Raw genomic sequence first — 19,667 nt, 5'->3', positions numbered from 1 at the left:
TAATTAAAAATAATGACTTCTAAGAGCCTAATTAGTCATTCTGGGGGGTGTCCTAGGGGTACTGTACCAAACCCTGACATTTTTACCTCAAACTAGGGATTGTGTAAGAGAAATCCGCGATAAGCCCTATGGAGACTTATCGCTGATAACTTATTGGGGCTCATTCCGAGTTGATCGCTAGCTGAAAATGTTTGCTGCGCAGCGATGATGCAAAAAAATGGCACTTCTGCGCATGCGTATGCGGCGCAATGCGCACGCGCGACGTACTTTCACAACGGCCGATGTAGTTTCACACAAGGTCTAGCGAAGCTTTTCAGTCGCACTGGTGGCCGCAGAGTGATTGACATGAAGTGTGCGTTTCTGGGTGTCAACTGACCGTTTTCAGGGAGTGGTCAGAAAAACGCAGGCGTGCCAGGAAAAACACAGGCGTGGCTGGGCGAACGCGGGGCATGTTTGTGGCGTCAAATCCGGAACTGAACAGTCTGAAGAGATCGCAAGCGCTGGAGTCTGAAGCTACTCTGAAACTGCATAAATTTTTTTTTGCAGCCGCTGTGCGATCCTTTCGTTCGCACTTCTGCTAAGCTAAAATACACTCCCAGAGGGCGGCGGCTTAGCACGGCTGCTAAAAACTGCTAGCGAGCGAACTCGGAATGACCCCCATTGTTGCTAATGGGATACCGTTGATAAGTTATCGCAAAACCGCGATATCACGGTAAGATACCCCCCCAACGTTTACTTCCCATAAGAGACATAAATATTTTCTCTTGCAGTCAAACAGGTTTTTCGCATAACTAAACAGGCAACAAATCCCAGGAGGTGCAGTAAACGATAACAAAGCGATGGGTTGAAATATTAATAAGATAAAGCTGATTCATTGAAGTGAAATTCTGTTTATCATCCAGAAGGTGTCATTTTACTCGTGGGCACAAGGTGGCGGTAACAGATCTGGCGGCGTCACGAGGAGACGTTCTAGGAGCAGCACTCTATGGTTGTACTGAAGGGAGAACAAGCGTTGAAGGCTAAGGCCGCTCGTCGCTGGAGGACCCGAGCTTCCTCCGGGGGTGAGAAGGGATAAAATGGCCGTCGTGAGGCCGCCCGGGCCTGTTACCCGTCGCTGTATCCCTATTCCATTGCGGACGGGCAGGTGAAGGCGGGCCGGAGGGGGATAACCCAGCCTAGGAGACGGAGGACCATGGGCTCTCAGACGCTGCAGATCCTCCGGCAGGGAGTCTGGGCTTCCATCACCGGGGGCTGGTACTACGACCCCCACCAGAGCACCTTCGTCAACACCCTGCACCTCTACATCTGGCTCTTCCTGCTATGTTTCCCCTTCACCCTGTACATGGTGAGTCTGGCCCCAGCCTCCTCCATCTTGTCTGCTCTGTAGGCCCTTCCTTATATCCCAGCCATCATCCCCCTAAAGCAGGGGCACTGTGGGTAGGGGTGTGATTACTGCCAGTCTCTGGATGGGGAGGGGGCTACTGCCAGGCTCTGGGTAGGGGGGGGGGGGGGGTTACTGTCAGGCTCTGGGTGGGGGTGGGGGGGGGGGGTTACTGCCAGGCTCTGGGTAGGGGGGGGGGGGGTTACTGCCAGGCTCTGGGTGGGGGGGGTTACTGCCCGGCTCTGGATGTGGGGTTACTGCCCGGCTCTGGATGTGGGGTTACTGCCAAGCTCTGGGTAGGTGGGGGGTTACTGCCAGGCTCTGGGTAGGGGGGTTACAGCCATGCTCTGGGTAGGGGGGGGGGGGGGGTTACTGCCAGGCTCTGGGTAGGGGGGTTACAGCCATGCTCTGGGTAGGGGGGGGGGGGGGGGGTTACTGCCCGGCTCTGGATGGGGGGTTACGGCCAGGCTCTGGGGGCGGGGGGTTACTGCCAGGCTCTGGGGGCGGGGGTTACTGCCAGGCTCTGGATAGGGGGTTACTGCCAGGCTCTGGGGGGGGGTTTATGCCAGGCTCTGGGTAGGGGGGGTCACTGCTAGACTCTGGATGGGGGGTTACTGCCAGGCTCTGGATGGGGGGTTACTGCCAGGCTCTGGGGGGGTGAAGGGGTTACTGTCAGGCTCTGGATGGGGGGTTACTGCCAGGCTCTGGGTAGGGGGGGTTACTGCTAGACTCTGGGTAGGGAGGGACACTGCCAGTCTCTGGACGGGGGGGTTACTGACAGGCTCTGGTAGGGGGGTTATCTCCAGGTTCTGGGTAGTGGGGGGTTGTTGCCAGGTTCTGTGGAGGGGGGGGGGGGGGGGGGTGTCACTGCCAGGCTCAGGGCAGGAGGGGGGGGGGGGGGTTACTTCCAGGCTCTGGGTGGTAGGTGAAGTACTGCAAGGCTTTGGGTAGGGGGAGGTGTGGGATTACTGCCAGCCTCAGTTTAGGGAGATAGGGTATTGCCATACTCTGGGTAGGAGGGGTATACTGCCAGGCTCAGGGATGGGGCTGAGTGATTACAGCCAGGCTCTGGGATGGGGCTGAGTGATTACTGCCAGGCTCTGGGATGGGGCTGAGTGATTACTGCCAGGCTCAGGGATGGGGATGAGTGATTACTGCCAGGCTCAGGGATGGGGATGAGTGTTTACTGCCAGGCTCAGGGATGGGGATGAGTGTTTACTGCCAGGCTCAGGGATGGGGATGAGTGATTACTGCCAGGCTCAGGGATGGGGATGAGTGATTACTGCCAGGCTCAGGGATGGGGATGAGTGATTACTGCCAGGCTCTGGGATGGGGATGAGTGATTACTGCCAGGCTCTGGGATGGGGATGAGTGATTACTGCCAGGCTCTGGGATGGGGATGAGTGATTACTGCCAGGCTCTGGGATGGGGATGAGTGATTACTGCCAGGCTCTGGGATGGGGATGAGTGATTACTGCCAGGCTCAGGGATGGGGATGAGTGATTACTGCCAGGCTCAGGGATGGGGATGAGTGATTACTGCCAGGCTCTGGGATGGGGATGAGTGATTACTGCCAGGCTCTGGGATGGGGATGAGTGATTACTGCCAGGCTCTGGGATGGGGATGAGTGATTACTGCCAGGCTCTGGGATGGGGATGAGTGATTACTGCCAGGCTCAGGGTAATGAGGGGATACTGCCAGGCTCTGGGATGGGGATGAGTGATTACTGCCAGGCTCTGGGTAATGAGGGGATACTGCCAGGCTCAGGGTAATGAGGGGATACTGCCAGGCTCTGGGTATGGGAACTGCTGCCAGGCTCAGGTTAATGAGGGGATACTGCCAGGCTCTGGGTATGGGAACTGCTGCCAGGCTCAGGGTAATGAGGGGATACTGCCAGGCTCTGGGATGGGGATGAGTGATTACTGCCAGCCTCAGGGTAATGAGGGGATACTGCCAGGCTCTGGGTATGGGAACTGCTGCCAGGCTCTGGGTATGGGAACTGCTGCCAGGCTAGCTCACCACCAGGCTCGGTGTGCAGGGAGGGGTAAACTGGCAGTCTCTGCTGGCATGTACAGTGATTCCCTCAATGCCAGAACAGGCTACAGCTCCCTCTGTGCTCCTGGGGCTCATGCAGTACAGAAAGCTTCTGTTTTTGTTGATGCTAAGTGACACATTGGGGTAGATGTAATAGCTTGCGTCTTCTAGGCATCTGTGAGATCCAGATGAGTCTCAGCAATGTTTTGAAGGGGCAATCATTTAAAAGGCAATATATTTGTAATTGAGTTGCATGATCATATGGGTGAAATTACTGCGCTTCGTTCCCCTTTAGCACTAGTGACAGTGACGTGTCTGTATACATCACCTATAGCTACAGCCCTGCAACTGATGGTGACATTTCAAGCACTGAATGTGGTTTCTTCTCTGCTAGTTGTGTCCTTTATTCACATCAATCTCCAGAGTAAATGTCAGTATAATAGGAAGGTGGCAGCTTGATCTCAGCCATTTTTTACTTTTAATAAGTTAACACAGACATATGTACCAATTTAATGTAATATATGGCCATCTGATGGTTGATGTATCTCAGAGTAGATTGCTTTGTGATGACACTAGTGTGTGTATTTGGTACAATGTACATGTATAAGCAGTGTGTGATCTACAAAACTGCCCTTTGCTCTGGCAGTGAGTTATGGAATTTCAATTATTAGAACTGTCATTCCTCTTTAATTTGTCTAGAACACCTCATGCAGAATTACATTCTACCTTATATTCTAATGTTAATCCATTTTATGTGTTGAAAGCTGCACCTTTTTTTTTCTATTTAGTCATTAAGCCTTTTTTTTTTTTTTTTAATATGCTACTGTGTTACAAAGCTGTATTATATTGCTATGTCAGAAGATAAACATGTATTATTTCTTATTATCCTTTATTTAGCCTGGAAATATTTGTTATAATATCTAGTTATTTTTAAACATTTTGTTTATGATCAGCTATTCACTTTAAAAAGGCCCTTACAGACTGGGCGACCTGCCGCCGAGCTGGCAGACGGCCGACCCGGCGGGGGGGGGGGAGTGAAGTTTCTTCACTCCACCTGGCGCCATAGCAATGGATGCTAATATGGACAATCTCGTCCATATTGGCCTGCATGCATAAGCGATGGGGCACCAGCGATGAACGAGTGCGGGGCCGCGCATCGTTCATCGTTGGTGCCTACACTGCACAATATGAACGGGTATGTTCATATCATGCAGTGTTATCTGCCAGTGTGTAGGGCCCTTACCAGAATCCTGTATTTTCTACATTTCTTTTTGGGTACTGTCCTACAGCTCCCCTCAGTATCATGGGGGTGCGTTTACTATACACACCCGAGTAGATCTGCCAGTGTCTTTGGATGATGTGTTCCTCAATATGAACCTCTTTAAAGGTGCTGGGTACGGGTTACCGGCACCGGGTATCCCAGCAGAATGTCAGTGCGGGGGTGAGTAGAGCGAAGCATCTTGCGTGCTCGGTGTTGAGCTGCAATCGCCACAGGTTCTATTCCCACTCTATGGTTGTCGTGAACACCCACAAATGGGAACAATTCCTGCTAGTTGGCATGCCGCCCTTGCGGGATGCAGGAGTCGGTATTGTAAAGTAGGGCTGCACCACACTATTGAAAACGCGCGTTTCATACATGTGTACGTAGTTTTTTTTTTTAATGTAATATTTTCTAATTCAGTTGTGTTTTTTGCTTTTGCTGACCATGCGATCATGATGTGTTCCGTTGCGCTGCATGTTGTGTGTGTATATATAAAGAGCAGAACGTTTATTAATACCGCTTTCAGACAGAAGCGGGGGCTGCAACCCTTCTTTTATCCGGCGTTTTGAACCCAGGTTGGGTCCCAATCCAAGCTCTGAACCCCATTCAACACGAGATGAAATTCCCAGGGCAAGCAAAAGCCCCAGGTCACACAGAGAAAGGACCCAGGTTAAGCTGGCTTGCCCCGGGAAAATTCCCAGTCCCAAATCTCTGTTAAAAGGGTCTAATCAATCTGTATTTAGCTGTCACAGGCTTTCATATAAATATGATACAATGTAGTGAGCAACTTCTGAATCCTTAGGAGTCCACTGATGTCAATATTGAGAATTTGTTTATCCGTAAAGGGCCCTACGCAGTGGGTGATTTTGACGACCAATGATATTTTCTCTATCGTCCTAGTGGATGCTGGGGTTCCTGAAAGGACCATGGGGAATAGCGGCTCCGCAGGAGACAGGGCACAAAAAGTAAAGCTTTAGGATCAGGTGGTGTGCACTGGCTCCTCCCCCTATGACCCTCCTCCAAGCCTCAGTTAGATTTTTGTGCCCGGCCGAGAAGGGTGCAATCTAGGTGGCTCTCCTAAAGAGCTGCTTAGAAAAGTTTAGCTTAGGTTTTTTATTTTACAGTGAGTCCTGCTGGCAACAGGATCACTGCAACGAGGGACTTAGGGGAGAAGAAGTGAACTCACCTGCGTGCAGGATGGATTGGCTTCTTTGGCTACTGGACATTAGCTCCAGAGGGACGATCACAGGTACAGCCTGGATGGTCACCGGAGCCTCGCCGCCGGCCCCCTTGCAGATGCTGAAACGAGAAGAGGTCCAGAATCGGCGGCAGAAGACTCCTCAGTCTTCTTAAGGTAGCGCACAGCACTGCAGCTGTGCGCCATTTCCTCTCAGCACACTTCACACGGCAGTCACTGAGGGTGCAGGGCGCTGGGAGGGGGGCGCCCTGGGAGGCAAATGAAAACCTTTTTTGGCTAAAAATACCTCACATATAGCCTCCGGGGGCTATATGGAGATATTTAACCCCTGCCAGAATCCATTAAAGAGCGGGAGACGAGCCCGCCGAAAAAGGGGCGGGGCCTATCTCCTCAGCACACAGCGCCATTTCCCCTCACAGAAAGGCTGGAGGGAAGGCTGCCAGGCTCTCCCCTGCACTGCACTACAGAAACAGGGTTAAAACAGAGAGGGGGGGCACTAATTTGGCGTTAGAAATATATAAAAGATGCTATAAGGGAAAACACTTATATAAGGTTGTCCCTATATAATTATAGCGTTTTTGGTGTGTGCTGGCAAACTCTCCCTCTGTCTCTCCAAAGGGCTAGTGGGTCCTGTCCTCTATCAGAGCATTCCCTGTGTGTGTGCTGTGTGTCGGTACGTGTGTGTCGACATGTATGAGGACGATGTTGGTGAGGAGGCGGAGCAATTGCCTGTAATGGTGATGTCACTCTCTAGGGAGTCGACACCGGAATGGATGGCTTATTTAGGGAATTACGTGATAATGTCAACACGCTGCAAGGTCGGTTGACGACATGAGACGGCCGACAAACAATTAGTACCGGTCCAGACGTCTCAGAAACACCGTCAGGGGTTTTAAAACGCCCGTTTACTTTAGTCGGTCGACACAGACACGGACACTGAATCCAGTGTCGACGGTGAATAAACAAACGTATTCCTTATTAGGGCCACACGTTAAGGGCAATGAAGGAGGTGTTACATATTTCTGATACTACAAGTACCACAAAAGAGGGTATTATGTGGGATGTGAAAAAACTACCGTAGTTTTTCCTGAATCAGATAAATTAAATGAAGTGTGTGATGATGCGTGGGTTCCCCCCGATAGAAAATTATGGGCGGTATACCCTTTCCCGCCAGAAGTTAGGGCGCGTTGGGAAACACCCCTTAGGGTGGATAAGGCGCTCACACGCTTATCAAAACAAGTGGCGGTACCGTCTATAGATAGGGCCGTCCTCAAGGAGCCAGCTGACAGGAGGCTGGAAAATATCATAAAAAGTATATACACACATACTGGTGTTATACTGCGACCAGCGATCGCCTCAGCCTGGATGTGCAGAGCTGGGGTGGCTTGGTCGGATTCCCTGACTAAAAATATTGATACCCTTGACAGGGACAGTATTTTATTGACTATAGAGCATTTAAAGGATGCATTTTCTATATATGCGAGATGCACAGAGGGATATTTGCACTCTGGCATCAAGAGTAAGTGCGATGTCCATATCTGCCAGAAGATGTTTATGGACACGACAGTGGTCAGGTGATGCAGATTCCAAACGGCACAAAGGTGTATTGCCGTATAAAGGAAGAGGAGTTATTTGGGGTCGGTCCATCGGACCTGGTGGCCACGGCAACTGCTGGAAAATCCACCGTTTTTACCCTAAATCACATCTCTGCAGAAAAAGACACCGTCTTTTCAGCCTCAGTCCTTTCGTCCCTATAAGAGTCATATCTGCCCAGGGATAGAGGAAAGGGAAGAAGACTGCAGCAGGCAGCCCATTCCCAGGAACAGAAGCGTTCCACCGCTTCTGCCAAGCTCTCAGCATGACGCTGGGACCGTACAGGACCCCTGGATCCTACATGTAGTATCCCAGGGGTACAGATTGGAATGTCGAGACGTTTCCCCTTCGCAGGCTCCTGAAGTCTGGTTTACCAAGGTCTCCCTCCGACAAGGAGGCAGTATGGGAAACAATTCACAAGCTGTATTCCCAGCAGGTGATAATCAAATTACCCCTCCTACAACAAGAAAAGGGGTATTATTCCACATTATATTGTGGTACTGAAGCCAGAAGGCTAGGTGAGACCTATTCTAAATCTAAAAAAAAAAAAAAAATGTGAACACTTACAAAGGTTCAAATCAAGATGGAGTCACTCAGAGCAGTGATAACGAACCAGGAAGAAGGGGACTATATAGTGTCCCGAGACATCAGGGATGCTTACCTCCATGTCCAAAATTTGCCCTTCTCACTAAGGGTACCTCAGGTTCGTGGTACAGAACTGTCACTATCAGTTTCAGACGCTGCCGTTTGGATTGTCCACGGCACCCCGGGTCTTTACCAAGGTAATGGCCGAAATGATGATTCTTCTTCGAAGAAAAGGCGTCTTAATTATCCCTTACTTGGACGATCTCCTGATAAGGGCAAAGTCCAGGGAACAGTTGGAGGTCGGAGTAGCACTATCTCGGATACTGCTACAACAGCACGGGTGGATTCTAAATATTCCAAAATCGCAGCTGATCCCGACGACAAGTCTGCTGTGCCTAGGGATGATTCTGGACACAGTCCAGAAAAAGGTGTTTCTCCCGGAAGAGAAAGCCAGGGAGTTATCCGAGCTAGTCAGGAACCTCCTAAAATCAGTGCATCATTGCACAAGGGTCCTGGTAAAGATGGTGACTTCATACGAAGCAATTCCATTCGGCAGATTTCACGCAAGAATTTTTCAGTGGGATCTGCTGGACAAATGGTCCGGATCGCATCTTCAGATGCATCAGCGGATAACCCTATATCCAAGGACAAGGGTGTCTCTCCTGTGGTGGTTACAGAGTGCTCATCTTCTAGAGGGCCGCAGATTCGGCATTCAGGATTGGATGCTGGTGACCACGGAGGCCAGCCCGAGAGGCTGGGGAGCAGTCACACAAGGAAAAAATTTCCAGGGAGTGTGATCAAGTCTGGAGACTTTTCTCCACATAAATATACTGGAGCTAAGGGTAAATTTATAATACTCTAAGCTTAGCAAGACCTCTGCTTCAAGGTCAGCCGGTATTGATCCAGTGGGAAAAACATCACGGCAGTCGCCCACGTAAATAGACAGGGCGGCACAAGAAGCAGGAGGGCAATAGCAAAAACTGCAAGGACTTTTCGCTGGGCGGAAAATCATGTGATAGCACTGTCAGCAGTGTTTCATTCCGGGAATGGAAACTGGGAAGCAGACTTCCTCAGCAGGCACGACCTCCACCCGGCAGAATGGAAACTTCATCGGGAAGTTTTCCACATGATTGTAAACCGTTGGGAAATACCAAAGGTGGACATGATGGCGTCCCGTCTGAACAAAAAACGGGACAGGTATTGCGCCAGGTTAAGAGACCCTCAGGCAATAGCTGTGGACGTTCTGGTAACACCATGGATGTACCAGTCGGTGTATGTGTTCCATCCTCTGCTTCTCATACCTAAGGTACTGAGACTTATAAGACGTAGAGGAGTAAGAACTATACTCATGGCTCCGGATTGGCCAAGAAGGACTTGGTACCCGGAACTTCAAGAGATGCTCACAGAGGACTTATGGCCTCTGCCGCTAAGAAGGGACTTGTTTCAGCAAGTACCATGTCTGTTCCAAGACTTACCGCAGCTGCGTTTGACGGCATGGTGGTGGAACGCCGGATCCTAAGGGAAAAAGGCATTCCGGAAGAGGTCATTCCTACCCTGGTCAAAGCCAGAAAGGAGGTGACCGCACAACATTATCACCACATGTGGCAAAAATATGTTGCGTGGTGTGAGGCCAGAAAGGCCCCACGAAGAAATTTCAACTCGGTCGATTCCTGCATTTCCTGCAAACAGGAGTGTCTATGGGCCTCAAATTGGGGTCCATTAAGGTTCAAATTTCGGCCCTGTCGATTTTCTTCCAGAAAGAAGTGGCTTCAGTTCCTGAAGTCCAGAAGTTTGTCAAGGGAGTATTGCATATACAACCCCCTTTTGTGCCTCCAGTGGCACTGTGGGATCTCAACGTAGTTCTGGGATTCCTCAAATCACATTGGTTTAAAACCAGTCAAATCTGTGGATTTGAAGCATCTCACATGAAAAGTGACCATGCTCTTGGCCCTGGCCTGGACCAGGCGAGTGTCAAATTGGTGTTTTTTTTCTCAAAAAAGCCCATATCTGGTTGTCCATTTGGACAGGGCAGAGCTGCGGACTCGTCCCCAGTTCTCTCCCTAAGGTGGTGTCAGTGTTTCACCTGAACCAGCTTATTTTGGTGCCTTGCGCCTACTAGGGACTTGGAGGACTCCAGGTTGCTAGATGTTGTCAGGGCCCTGTAAATATAGGTTCCAGGACGGCTGGAGTCAGGAACACTGACTTGCTGTTATCCTGTATGCACCCAACAAACTGGGTGCTCTTGCTTCTAAGCAGACTATTGCTAGTTGGATGTGTAATACAATTCAGCTTGCACATTCTGTGGCAGGCCTGCCACAGCCAAAATATGTAAATGCCCATTCCACAAGGAAGGTGGGCTTATCTTGGGCGGCTGCCCGAGGGGTCTCGGCTTTACAACTTTGCCGAGCGGCTATTTAGTCAGGGGCAAACACGTTGGTAAAATCCTACAAATTTGATACCCTGGCTAAGGAGGACCTGGAGTTCTCTCATTCGGTGCTGCAGAGTCATCCGCACTCTCCCGCCCGTTTGGGAGCTTTGGTATTATCCCCATGGTCCTTTCAGGAACCCCAGCATCCACTAGGACGATAGAGAAAATAAGAATTTACTTACCGATAATTCTATTTCTCGGAGTCCGTAGTGGATGCTGGGCGCCCATCCCAAGTGCGGATTATCTGCAATACTTGTACATAGTTACAAAAATCGGGTTATTATTGTTATGAGCCATCTTTTCAGAGGCTCCGCTGTTATCATACTGTTAACTGGGTTCAGATCACAGGTTGTACAGTGTGATTGGTGTGGCTGGTATGAGTCTTACCCGGGATTCAAAATCCTTCCTTATTGTGTACGCTCGTCCGGGCACAGTATCCTAACTGAGGCTTGGAGGAGGGTCATAGGGGGAGGAGCCAGTGCACACCACCTGATCCTAAAGCTTTACTTTTTGTGCCCTGTCTCCTGCGGAGCCGCTATTCCCCATGGTCCTTTCAGGAACCCCAGCATCCACTACGGACTCCGAGAAATAGAATTATCGGTAAGTAAATTCTTATTATCGTTGGCCAATTTTTTATTATTTTTTTTTCATCAACAATTTTTGCATACACACTGGACGATATCTATGGCCGGTTTGGACGGTATGACATTACATACATCGATATCGTCCAAATTGGCTTGCATGTATAAATGATGATAGACCAACGATGAACGACTGCGGGGACGCGCATCGTTCATCGTTAATGCATACACACTGAACGATATAAAGGATTTATCGTTAATTTTTGAACAATATTGTTCATATCTATGGGGTCGATTCTATTCGGCAACTTAAGAATAGCGCCGGGAATTAGCTCCCGACGCTATTCAATTCAGCTCCAGTTAAGTCGGCGATGTCCCGTTCTCGCCGACTTAACAGGTTGAATTGTCGGGAGAACGGGCATTCTCCGACTTAACTACCCGCGGCGATGCTGATTCCCGACAGAATCAGCCTCGCGCCGGCCGCGAGGCAGCACTTTTGTCGGGTTTCTTCTCTCATCCCCCGGGGATGAGAGAAGAATTCCCGACAATTGCGGGTCACTAGCAGCTGAATTGAATAGCGTCGGGAGCTAATTCCCGGCGCTATTCTTAAGTTGCCGAATAGAATCGACCCCTTTCATAGATGTCGTCAGGTGTGTAGGACCCTTAAGAACCCAACAGGAACAGATGAACAATGAATGGCAGAATGAATGGCAATCTTACATTAGATTTATTGCATTTTCTAAATCTAGTCCTTTAGTAAATATGAACTCTCTCCCGACTAGCTGTGTTGCAGAGTCCTAAATCCTGGATCCCACTATTTTATCAGATGCTTTTGATAAAGGCAAACTCTGAGAATCAAAACTACAGTAGTGTTTTTTTTATTTTATTTTTATTTGAAACGTGGGTAAAAAGGGCAAAAACAATTCTTGCTCTAGAAAGCTTTATGATCGGGCAAATGTTGTGATGGTGCGCAGTAATTAGTTCAGGGAAGACGGAAAAAGGTGTGCGCAGCTTGAGTATGCGTGTAGAATATCCGTATTAGAACTTGCAATATTCCTAGGGTGCTATTTACTAGATTGATTTTTCACAAATATGATGTTGATATATTCCTCAGCAAGACTTGCTCTTTGTTCAAGAATGCAAGATCAGTTAAGAGTGGCAGTACAGTGTGTGCAGAATTACTCCCTTGCACAGATAGGTGTGTCGTCATGATTGGATATTGTTTGTCAGTGGTATCCGTGAGCATGGATTCTATTTATAGCTATTATGTAGATAAAATCTGAAATGTGTTTTGACTAGAACTGGTTGATCAACACTCCTGTAAACTCTAGAAATATTCATGCTGCTTTGCACGATTATTTTAGAGCATTTTTTATTTTTTTTGCATTGATGGAGTAAGAAACTAAGGGGGACATTTACTAAGCAGTGATAAGAGGGGAGAAGTGAGCCAGTGGAGAAGTTGCCTCATCAACCAATCAGCAGCTCTGTATAATTTTAAAGTATGCAAATTATAGATGTCACTTCAGCGCTGATTGGTTGCCATGGGCAACTTCTGGACTGGCTCACTTCTCTGCTCTTATCACGGTTTAGTAAATGTCCCCCTAAGCAACTCTTGGCTCTGGACACACAACTCCACCGCTGAGCTCTGTGAATATGTGTGGCCTTACACAGTGTGACACTACAGTAATCCATATTACAAAGATACAAAATTATTAGTTTATTACATGTTTTTTTTTTTTTTTTATATAGTGCGTACATGTTCTGCAGAGCATTAGAGAAAATGTGGCCATTCACATCCGTCCCTATCCGAGTGGAGCTTACAATCTGTATTCCTTACCACGTGTACATACACACACTGGTTCATTTTTTTGTCAGTAGCCAATTTACCTACCAGTATATTTTTGGATTTTGGGAGTAAACCCGTACTGGGATAATTTCTGCTGAGTCATATTGGTAGGCATATCTAAAATCTAAATCTTTATTAATCATTTGTCTTAAGGCCTAATACAAAGTGTTATAAAATTGAGGTCCGCACTGTAGCAAAATGATTGGCATACAGCATGTCTAATCTAGGAAAAAAATATTAAAAAAAGGAAAGAAACCACTGTCATTAAACATTTTGAAACCGTTGCGTTGTCGCAAACGAACAAAAGTAAAATTACATTGTTATCCTGTTGTGCAATGTCCGTGGTTCTCTGTGCAATGCTTGGCCAGTCCAAAGCGGAGTTTCTCTGTCTGTAATGTCCTTTATACCTCAGCAAAGTGACCATACTTTATCTTCACCACCTCTGGCTGGGCTGTTCTTGGTGCAGCTAGTATCTGTGTGGGGGAAAAACAAACTTGAAACCTACTGTTAGGGTCCCACCTGGTGATGAGGTCACCTGGCCGCAGTGGGTGGGCCCATATATTTTTGGCAAAATATTATGCTAAGCACCTCATTTTTGCTCTAATTGCAGAGTTTACTACTATTGTAATAAGCAATGTTTGGTGCCTAAAGTGTGCGCCTGCAAAAATAAAAATTCTTGTCTGAAAGAGGATTGAGATGTCTGATCCAAGATGCTAGGTTACTGCAGCACGACTCTATAGATCTCCATTAGCCCAACACTTTCCTGAAGAATGAGCAGCACAATATAAGCCTTTTAACATTGGCATATAAATGTGTTGGTTATATTGGATAACTTTTTTTTCTTTTTATTTCTCTGACGTCCTAAGTGTATGCTGGGACTCCGTAAGGACCATGGGGAATAGCGGCTCCGCAGGAGACTGGGCACAACTAAAGAAAGCTTTAGGACTACCTGGTGTGCACTGGCTCCTCCCACTATGACCCTCCTCCAGACCTCAGTTAGAATCTTGTGCCCGGCTGAGCTGGATGCACACTAGGGGCTCTCCTGAGCTCCTAGAAAGAAAGTATATTTTAGGTTTTTTATTTTACAGTGAGATCTGCTGGCAACAGACTCACTGCAGCGAGGGACTAAGGGGAGAAGAAGCGAACCTACCTAACTGGTGGTAGCTTGGGCTTCTTAGGCTACTGGACACCATTAGCTCCAGAGGGATCGAACACAGGACCCGACCTCGATCGTTCAGTCCCAGAGCCGCGCCGCTGGCCCCCTTACAGAGCCAGAAGCAAGAAGTGTTCCGGAAAATCGGCGGCAGAAGACTTCTGTCTTCAACAAGGTAGCGCACAGCACTGCAGCTGTGCGCCATTGCTCCTCATGCACACCTCACACTCCGGTCACTGATGGGTGCAGGGCGCTGGGGGGGGCGCCCTGAGGGCAATATATACACCTTGGCTGGCAAATCGACACCATATATAGCCAGGAAGGCTATATAGGTGTAAAAATACCCCTGCCAGAATTCCAGAAAAAGCGTGAGAAGTCAGCCGGAAAAGGGGCGGGGCTAACTCCCTCAGCACACTGGCGCCATTTTTTCTTCACAGTGCAGCTGGAAGACAGCTCCCCAGGCTCTCCCCTGTAGTTTTCAGGCTCAAAGTGTTAGGACAGGGGGGGCACTAAATTTAGGCGCAATATGTGTATACAAGCAGCTATTGGGGGAAAAATCACTCAGTTATAGTGTTAATCCCTGCATTATATAGCGCTCTGGTGTGTGCTGGCATACTCTCTCTCTGTCTCCCCAAAGGACTTTGTGGGGTCCTGTCCTCAGTCAGAGCATTCCCTGTGTGTGTGCGGTGTGTCGGTACGGCTGTGTCGACATGTTGGATGAGGAAGGTTACGTGGAGGCGGAGCAGAGGCCGATAAATGGGATGTCGCCCCCTGTGGGGCCGACATCAGAGTGGATCGATAGGTGGAAGGTATTAACCGACAATGTCAACTCCTTACATAAAAGGCTGGATGACGTAACAGCTGTGGGACAGTCGGCTTCTCAGCCCGCGCCTGCCCAGGCGTCTCAAAGGCCATCAGGGGCTCAAAAAACGCCCGTTACCTCAGATGGCAGACACAGATGTCGACACGGAGTTAGTCTCCAGTGTCGACGAGATTGAGACATATACACAATCCACTAGGAACATCCGTTGCATGATCTCGGCAATGAAAAATGTGTTACACATTTCTGACATGAACCCAAGTACCACATAAAAGGGGTTTTATGTTTGGGGAGAAAAAGCAGCCAGTGTTTTGTTCCCCCATCAGATGAGTGAATGAAGTGTGTAAAGAAGCGTGGGTTCCCCCGATAAGAAACTGGTAATTTCTAAAAAGTTACTGATGGCGTACCCTTTCCCACCAGAGGATAGGTCACGTTGGGAGATATCCCCTAGGGTGGATAAGGCGCTCACACGGTTGTCAAAAAGGGTGGCACTGCCGTCTTAGGATACGGCCACTTTGAAGGAGCCTGCTGATAAAAAGCAGGAGGCTATCCTGTAGTCTGTATAAACACACTCCGGTACTATACTGAGACCTGCAATTGCCTCAGCATGAATAGTGCTGCTGCAGCGTGGTCTGATACCCTGTCAATATTAATACCCTAGACAGAGATAATATTTTGCTAACATAGAGCATATTAAAGACGTCGTCTGATATATGAGGGATGCACAGAGGGATATTTGCCGGCTGGCATCCAGAATTAAGGCAATGTCCATTCTGCCAGGAGGGTATTAGAGACCCGGCAGTGGACGGGTGATGCTGACTTTAAAAGGCACATGGAGATTCTGCCTTATAAGGGTGAGGAATTGTTTGGGGATAGTCTCTGGGACCTCGTATCCACAGCAACAGCTGGGAAGAAATTTTTTAACCTCGGGTTTCCTCACAGCCTAAGAAAGCACCGTATTTTCAGGTACAGTCCTTTCGGCTTCAGAAAAGCAAGCGGGTCAAAGGCGCTTCCTTTCTGCACAGAGACAAGGGAAGAAGGAAAAAGCTGCACCAGACAGCCAGTTCCCAGGATCAAAAATCTTCCCCCGCTTCCTCTGAGTCCACCGCATGACGCTGGGGCTCCACAGGTGGAGACATGTGCGGTGGGGGCGCGTCTCGGGAACTTCAGGGACCAGTGGGCTTGCCCACAGGTGGATCCCTAGGTTCTGCAAGTAGTATCACAGGGATACAAGCTGGAGTTCGAGGCGACTCCCCCTCGCCGTTACCTCACATCAGCCTTGCCTGCTGCTCTCGTAGAACGGGAGGTAGTACTTGCGGCAATTCACAAGCTGTACTTCCAGCAGGTGAAATCAAGATACCCCTCCTTCAACAAGGCCGGGGTTACTATTCCAAAATGTTTGTGGTACCGAAACCAATGGGTTCGGTGAGACCCATTCTAAAATTGAACTCCTTGAACACTTACATACGAAGGTTCAAGTTCGAAATGGAATCGCTCAGGGCGATTATTGCAAGCCTGGAGAATTTCATGGTATCACTGGACATCAAGGATGCTTACCTGCATGTCCCTATTTACCCTCCTCACCAGGAGTACCTCAAAATTGTGGTACAGCTTTGTCATTACCAATTCCAGACGTTGCCGTTGGTCTGTCCCCGGCACAAAAGGGTATTTACCAAGGTAATGGCCGAAATAATTATCCCGTACTTGGACGATCTCCTTATAAAGGCGAGGTGGAATGTGAAGAAGTTCTCTGCTTTAAGATAAGCAGAGTTTTTTTTATTTTTTTATTTATCAATTGAGGGAGCGCAGGAAAAAGGACATCCAAATTTGATTAGTGGTTTAGAGCCATTCATTTGTAATTAGTCATTAAAATATACGTTGTATTTATGCAACTTTTTGGGGGCTGGTGGTGCTATGCACATGGGTAGATGTCTGTCAGATCACTGCACACAGCAGTAGGACATTTACTGGTCTCCACCATTTGAATTACTATAGAACCTGTTTTGTTGTTGTTGTAGTAGTACACCTGCAGCTAGCTTTATGCATTGCCTTGTGTTAGACACAAGCGCTGGAAAATGTTAAGGGTACGTGCTATTACATGGTCTGTCAGGTGGCATCCAGTTATATGCAGGCCACCATTTAGAGAGGACCATTTTGTTTTGCTAATTTATATAGTGGCCTTAAGTATACGTCATAAGGTCAGTCAACAAAACAGTCAAGATTCCACAGTGAGAAATCAATCAATCAATCAATCAAGTGCTTTGGGATAGGTGGGAGAGTAAAGATGCAGAGTACATGTTTATAATCTGTATATGTTGGTAAGATGGTTTGATTTTGAGCTAGAAGCTCTCTGTTGGTCTCCACTTATTGTGAAATGTTCTGTTCTAGAAGCCAGTATGAGAGCTCAATATAGGGAAATAGTTTGGCCAAACTAGAAATGTTATTTGTGGATCTATTTTTCTTTTGTGCTAATGTTGAGTTCTGGTGTATGTATGTATGTATGTATGTATGTATGTTGAGGTTTAGTTGGCAGAAGATGTCAAACAGTGGATGTTCCGTGCTTGTCTAAAACAGATGGTGAGGTGGAATTGAGCTGCATCAGCATGGATATAATAAGCATCTCTATATGCTTGCTCTGTATATTTGTATGTTGCCTTTGGACATGAAGCACTTAATATGGTTATGTGGCTATGTAGACCACAAGAATTCTGAGCCAAGAACAAGCCTGCATTAAGCTCCGAAAGATCTGGCTGACTCATAGAAGCCGACCATAAAATAAGTGATACGTGTGTATTGCATGCAATGTATTAATATATCTATGATACAAAATGATTTTTTTCCTCCAGCGTTGTCTGGGTAACTGGTGAGACCAGCACAGGTATATTGTATTGGGGTACCATTGATTGGTCTGTAGGAGAGTTGTGTTTAATGTTCTGCATTGGAATTACTTGGAACCGTAGCTCAATCTCCCTCTGGTATTCAGGGGTCTAGGGTCTATTTACTAAGCCTTAGATGGAGATAAAGTACCAGTCAATCAGCTCTTAACTGCCATGTTACAGGCTGGGTTTGAAAATTGTCAGTTAGGAGCTGATTGGCTGATACTTTATCTCCGTCCACTTTAACTCCATCCAAGGCTTAGTAAATAGATCCCTATATGTGTTATAGTGACTTATGATGAAATGTTTCCTCATCACTATATTCCTTCAGTCTAGTCCTGTGGAGATGGTGTAAAGTCTGGTTTGTGCATCACTGTAAATGGTGTTTTATCAGCAAATCACTTTGAACTTCCTTACAGATGCATAACTGAGCAATTTATTTTCCCCTTCTTTCCAAGCGCCATCTGGCAAATAGAAGACGTTCACGCACAGTTGTGTGTTGTCACCTTCCTGCATACTGGGGTGACTTCATCATGTCTTGCCAGGAAAATGCAACTGTTACGATGCCCTGTCTTATTACACTTAACCTTATTACAGAGCTTGTGAGTGCAAATAGTCATTCTAATGGTAAACTTGAATGTTCCGTTCTGTAGCTGGTAATCACTGTAAACGTAATGCCCCATAAACTGCAGATACCTGTCAGAACATGGTCACTAGGGTGTATTATATATGACCCTGTGGCTATTTATAAAGAGAGGAGTCAAAATGTCTCACTAGAGGTCAACCTAAAGGCCCATACACTGGGCGATTTGGAGCTCACTTTTGGCATTTTGAGCTACTTCGAGCTCAAACTCGCCCTGAGTGTATGGGCTAGCGGTGAGCACTGATGCGCGCTTCCACATCGCTAGCCGCTGCCGTCCGTTGGGCTGTTTGAACAGCTGAGTGAAGCACTTTCCACAGTCTCCTACTGTGGAAAGTGCTTCACCCACCCCTGTGGACTTCGCTGGCACAGGGAAAATAGCTCAGTGTGTATGCACTGAGCTATTTTACTGCCAGCGATGTCCACGATCATCGCAGTGCATACACACTGGGCAAAAAGGGCCAACTGTGTATGCACCTAAATAAGAAAAGTAGTGTAGTGTTCATTCTAGCACCCTGCACCTTTCAAAACCTGTGCAGTTCCTCTTTCCTGCCTGGGGTGTGGCTCTCTCTACTGTGGTGCTTTTAGCATACTCTCTGGTCTGTATCACTGCGATACAGACCAGAGAGTATGCTAGAAGCACCAGAGCAGAGAGCGACACACCAGGCAGAAAAGAGGTACTGCATGGGTTTTGAGAGGTGCAGGGTGCTAGAATGAACACTAGTAGTGTATCAGAGATTGTTGACATGAGAGTAATTGAAGTTTTGTTACTTCCCTGACATAGAGAACCACATATTTTAAATGTACTTGGGGTGCCAGATAGCCTAACATGGTAAAGGGCGATGTAAGTAGTATCAGAAGTAGGGCAAGATGGGTATGATATATTATACACAGGGCAGTGTATGTTTGGCACAACGGTAGTGCCAGTAAGGGTAATTAGCTGCACATTAGACTGCTTTTTACAGGTCTATTTAGTTTGCATAGGGCAGTACTTGTGGGCATAATTAGGGGTATTCGCACGGGCGTTTGCAAGGAGATTGACAGGAAGAGGCCATTTGTGTGTGGCAACTAACCGTTTTCAGAGAGTGACCGGAAAAACGCAGGCGGAATCAAGCCTTTGCAGGGCGGGTGTCTGACGTCAATTCCGGTCCCGGACAGGCTGATGTGATCGCAGCGGCTGAGTACATCCTGGGCTGCGCAGAGACTGCACAAAATCAGTTTGTACAGCTCTGTTACACATGTGATCGCACACTTGCACAGCTAAAATACAC

General features: G+C 47.8%; 1 protein-coding gene across 6 annotated transcripts in view; it reads left to right on the top strand.

The window, feature by feature from the left end:
• Positions 1–948: 948 nt before the first annotated feature.
• Positions 949–19,667, top strand: part of PCNX1 (pecanex 1) — a 171,345-nt gene continuing 152,626 nt past the window's right edge. For 4 of the 6 annotated variants that reach the window (XM_063947284.1, XM_063947285.1, XM_063947283.1 and 1 more), the window contains exon 1: positions 950–1,345. In XM_063947284.1, the coding sequence (XP_063803354.1) occupies positions 1,193–1,345 (153 nt within the window). In that variant the 5' untranslated portion in view covers positions 950–1,192. Of the gene's footprint in view, positions 1,346–19,667 lie in introns of all 6 variants that reach the window. The other 2 variants (XM_063947281.1, XM_063947286.1) reach the window with 2 other exon arrangements.

Source organism: Pseudophryne corroboree, chromosome 12, assembly GCF_028390025.1.
Source record: "Pseudophryne corroboree isolate aPseCor3 chromosome 12, aPseCor3.hap2, whole genome shotgun sequence".
In the NCBI taxonomy this organism is placed as follows: Eukaryota; Metazoa; Chordata; class Amphibia; order Anura; family Myobatrachidae; genus Pseudophryne; species Pseudophryne corroboree.
Note: the sequence above shows the minus strand (reverse complement) of the source record. Positions and strands in the feature narration are given on the sequence as shown.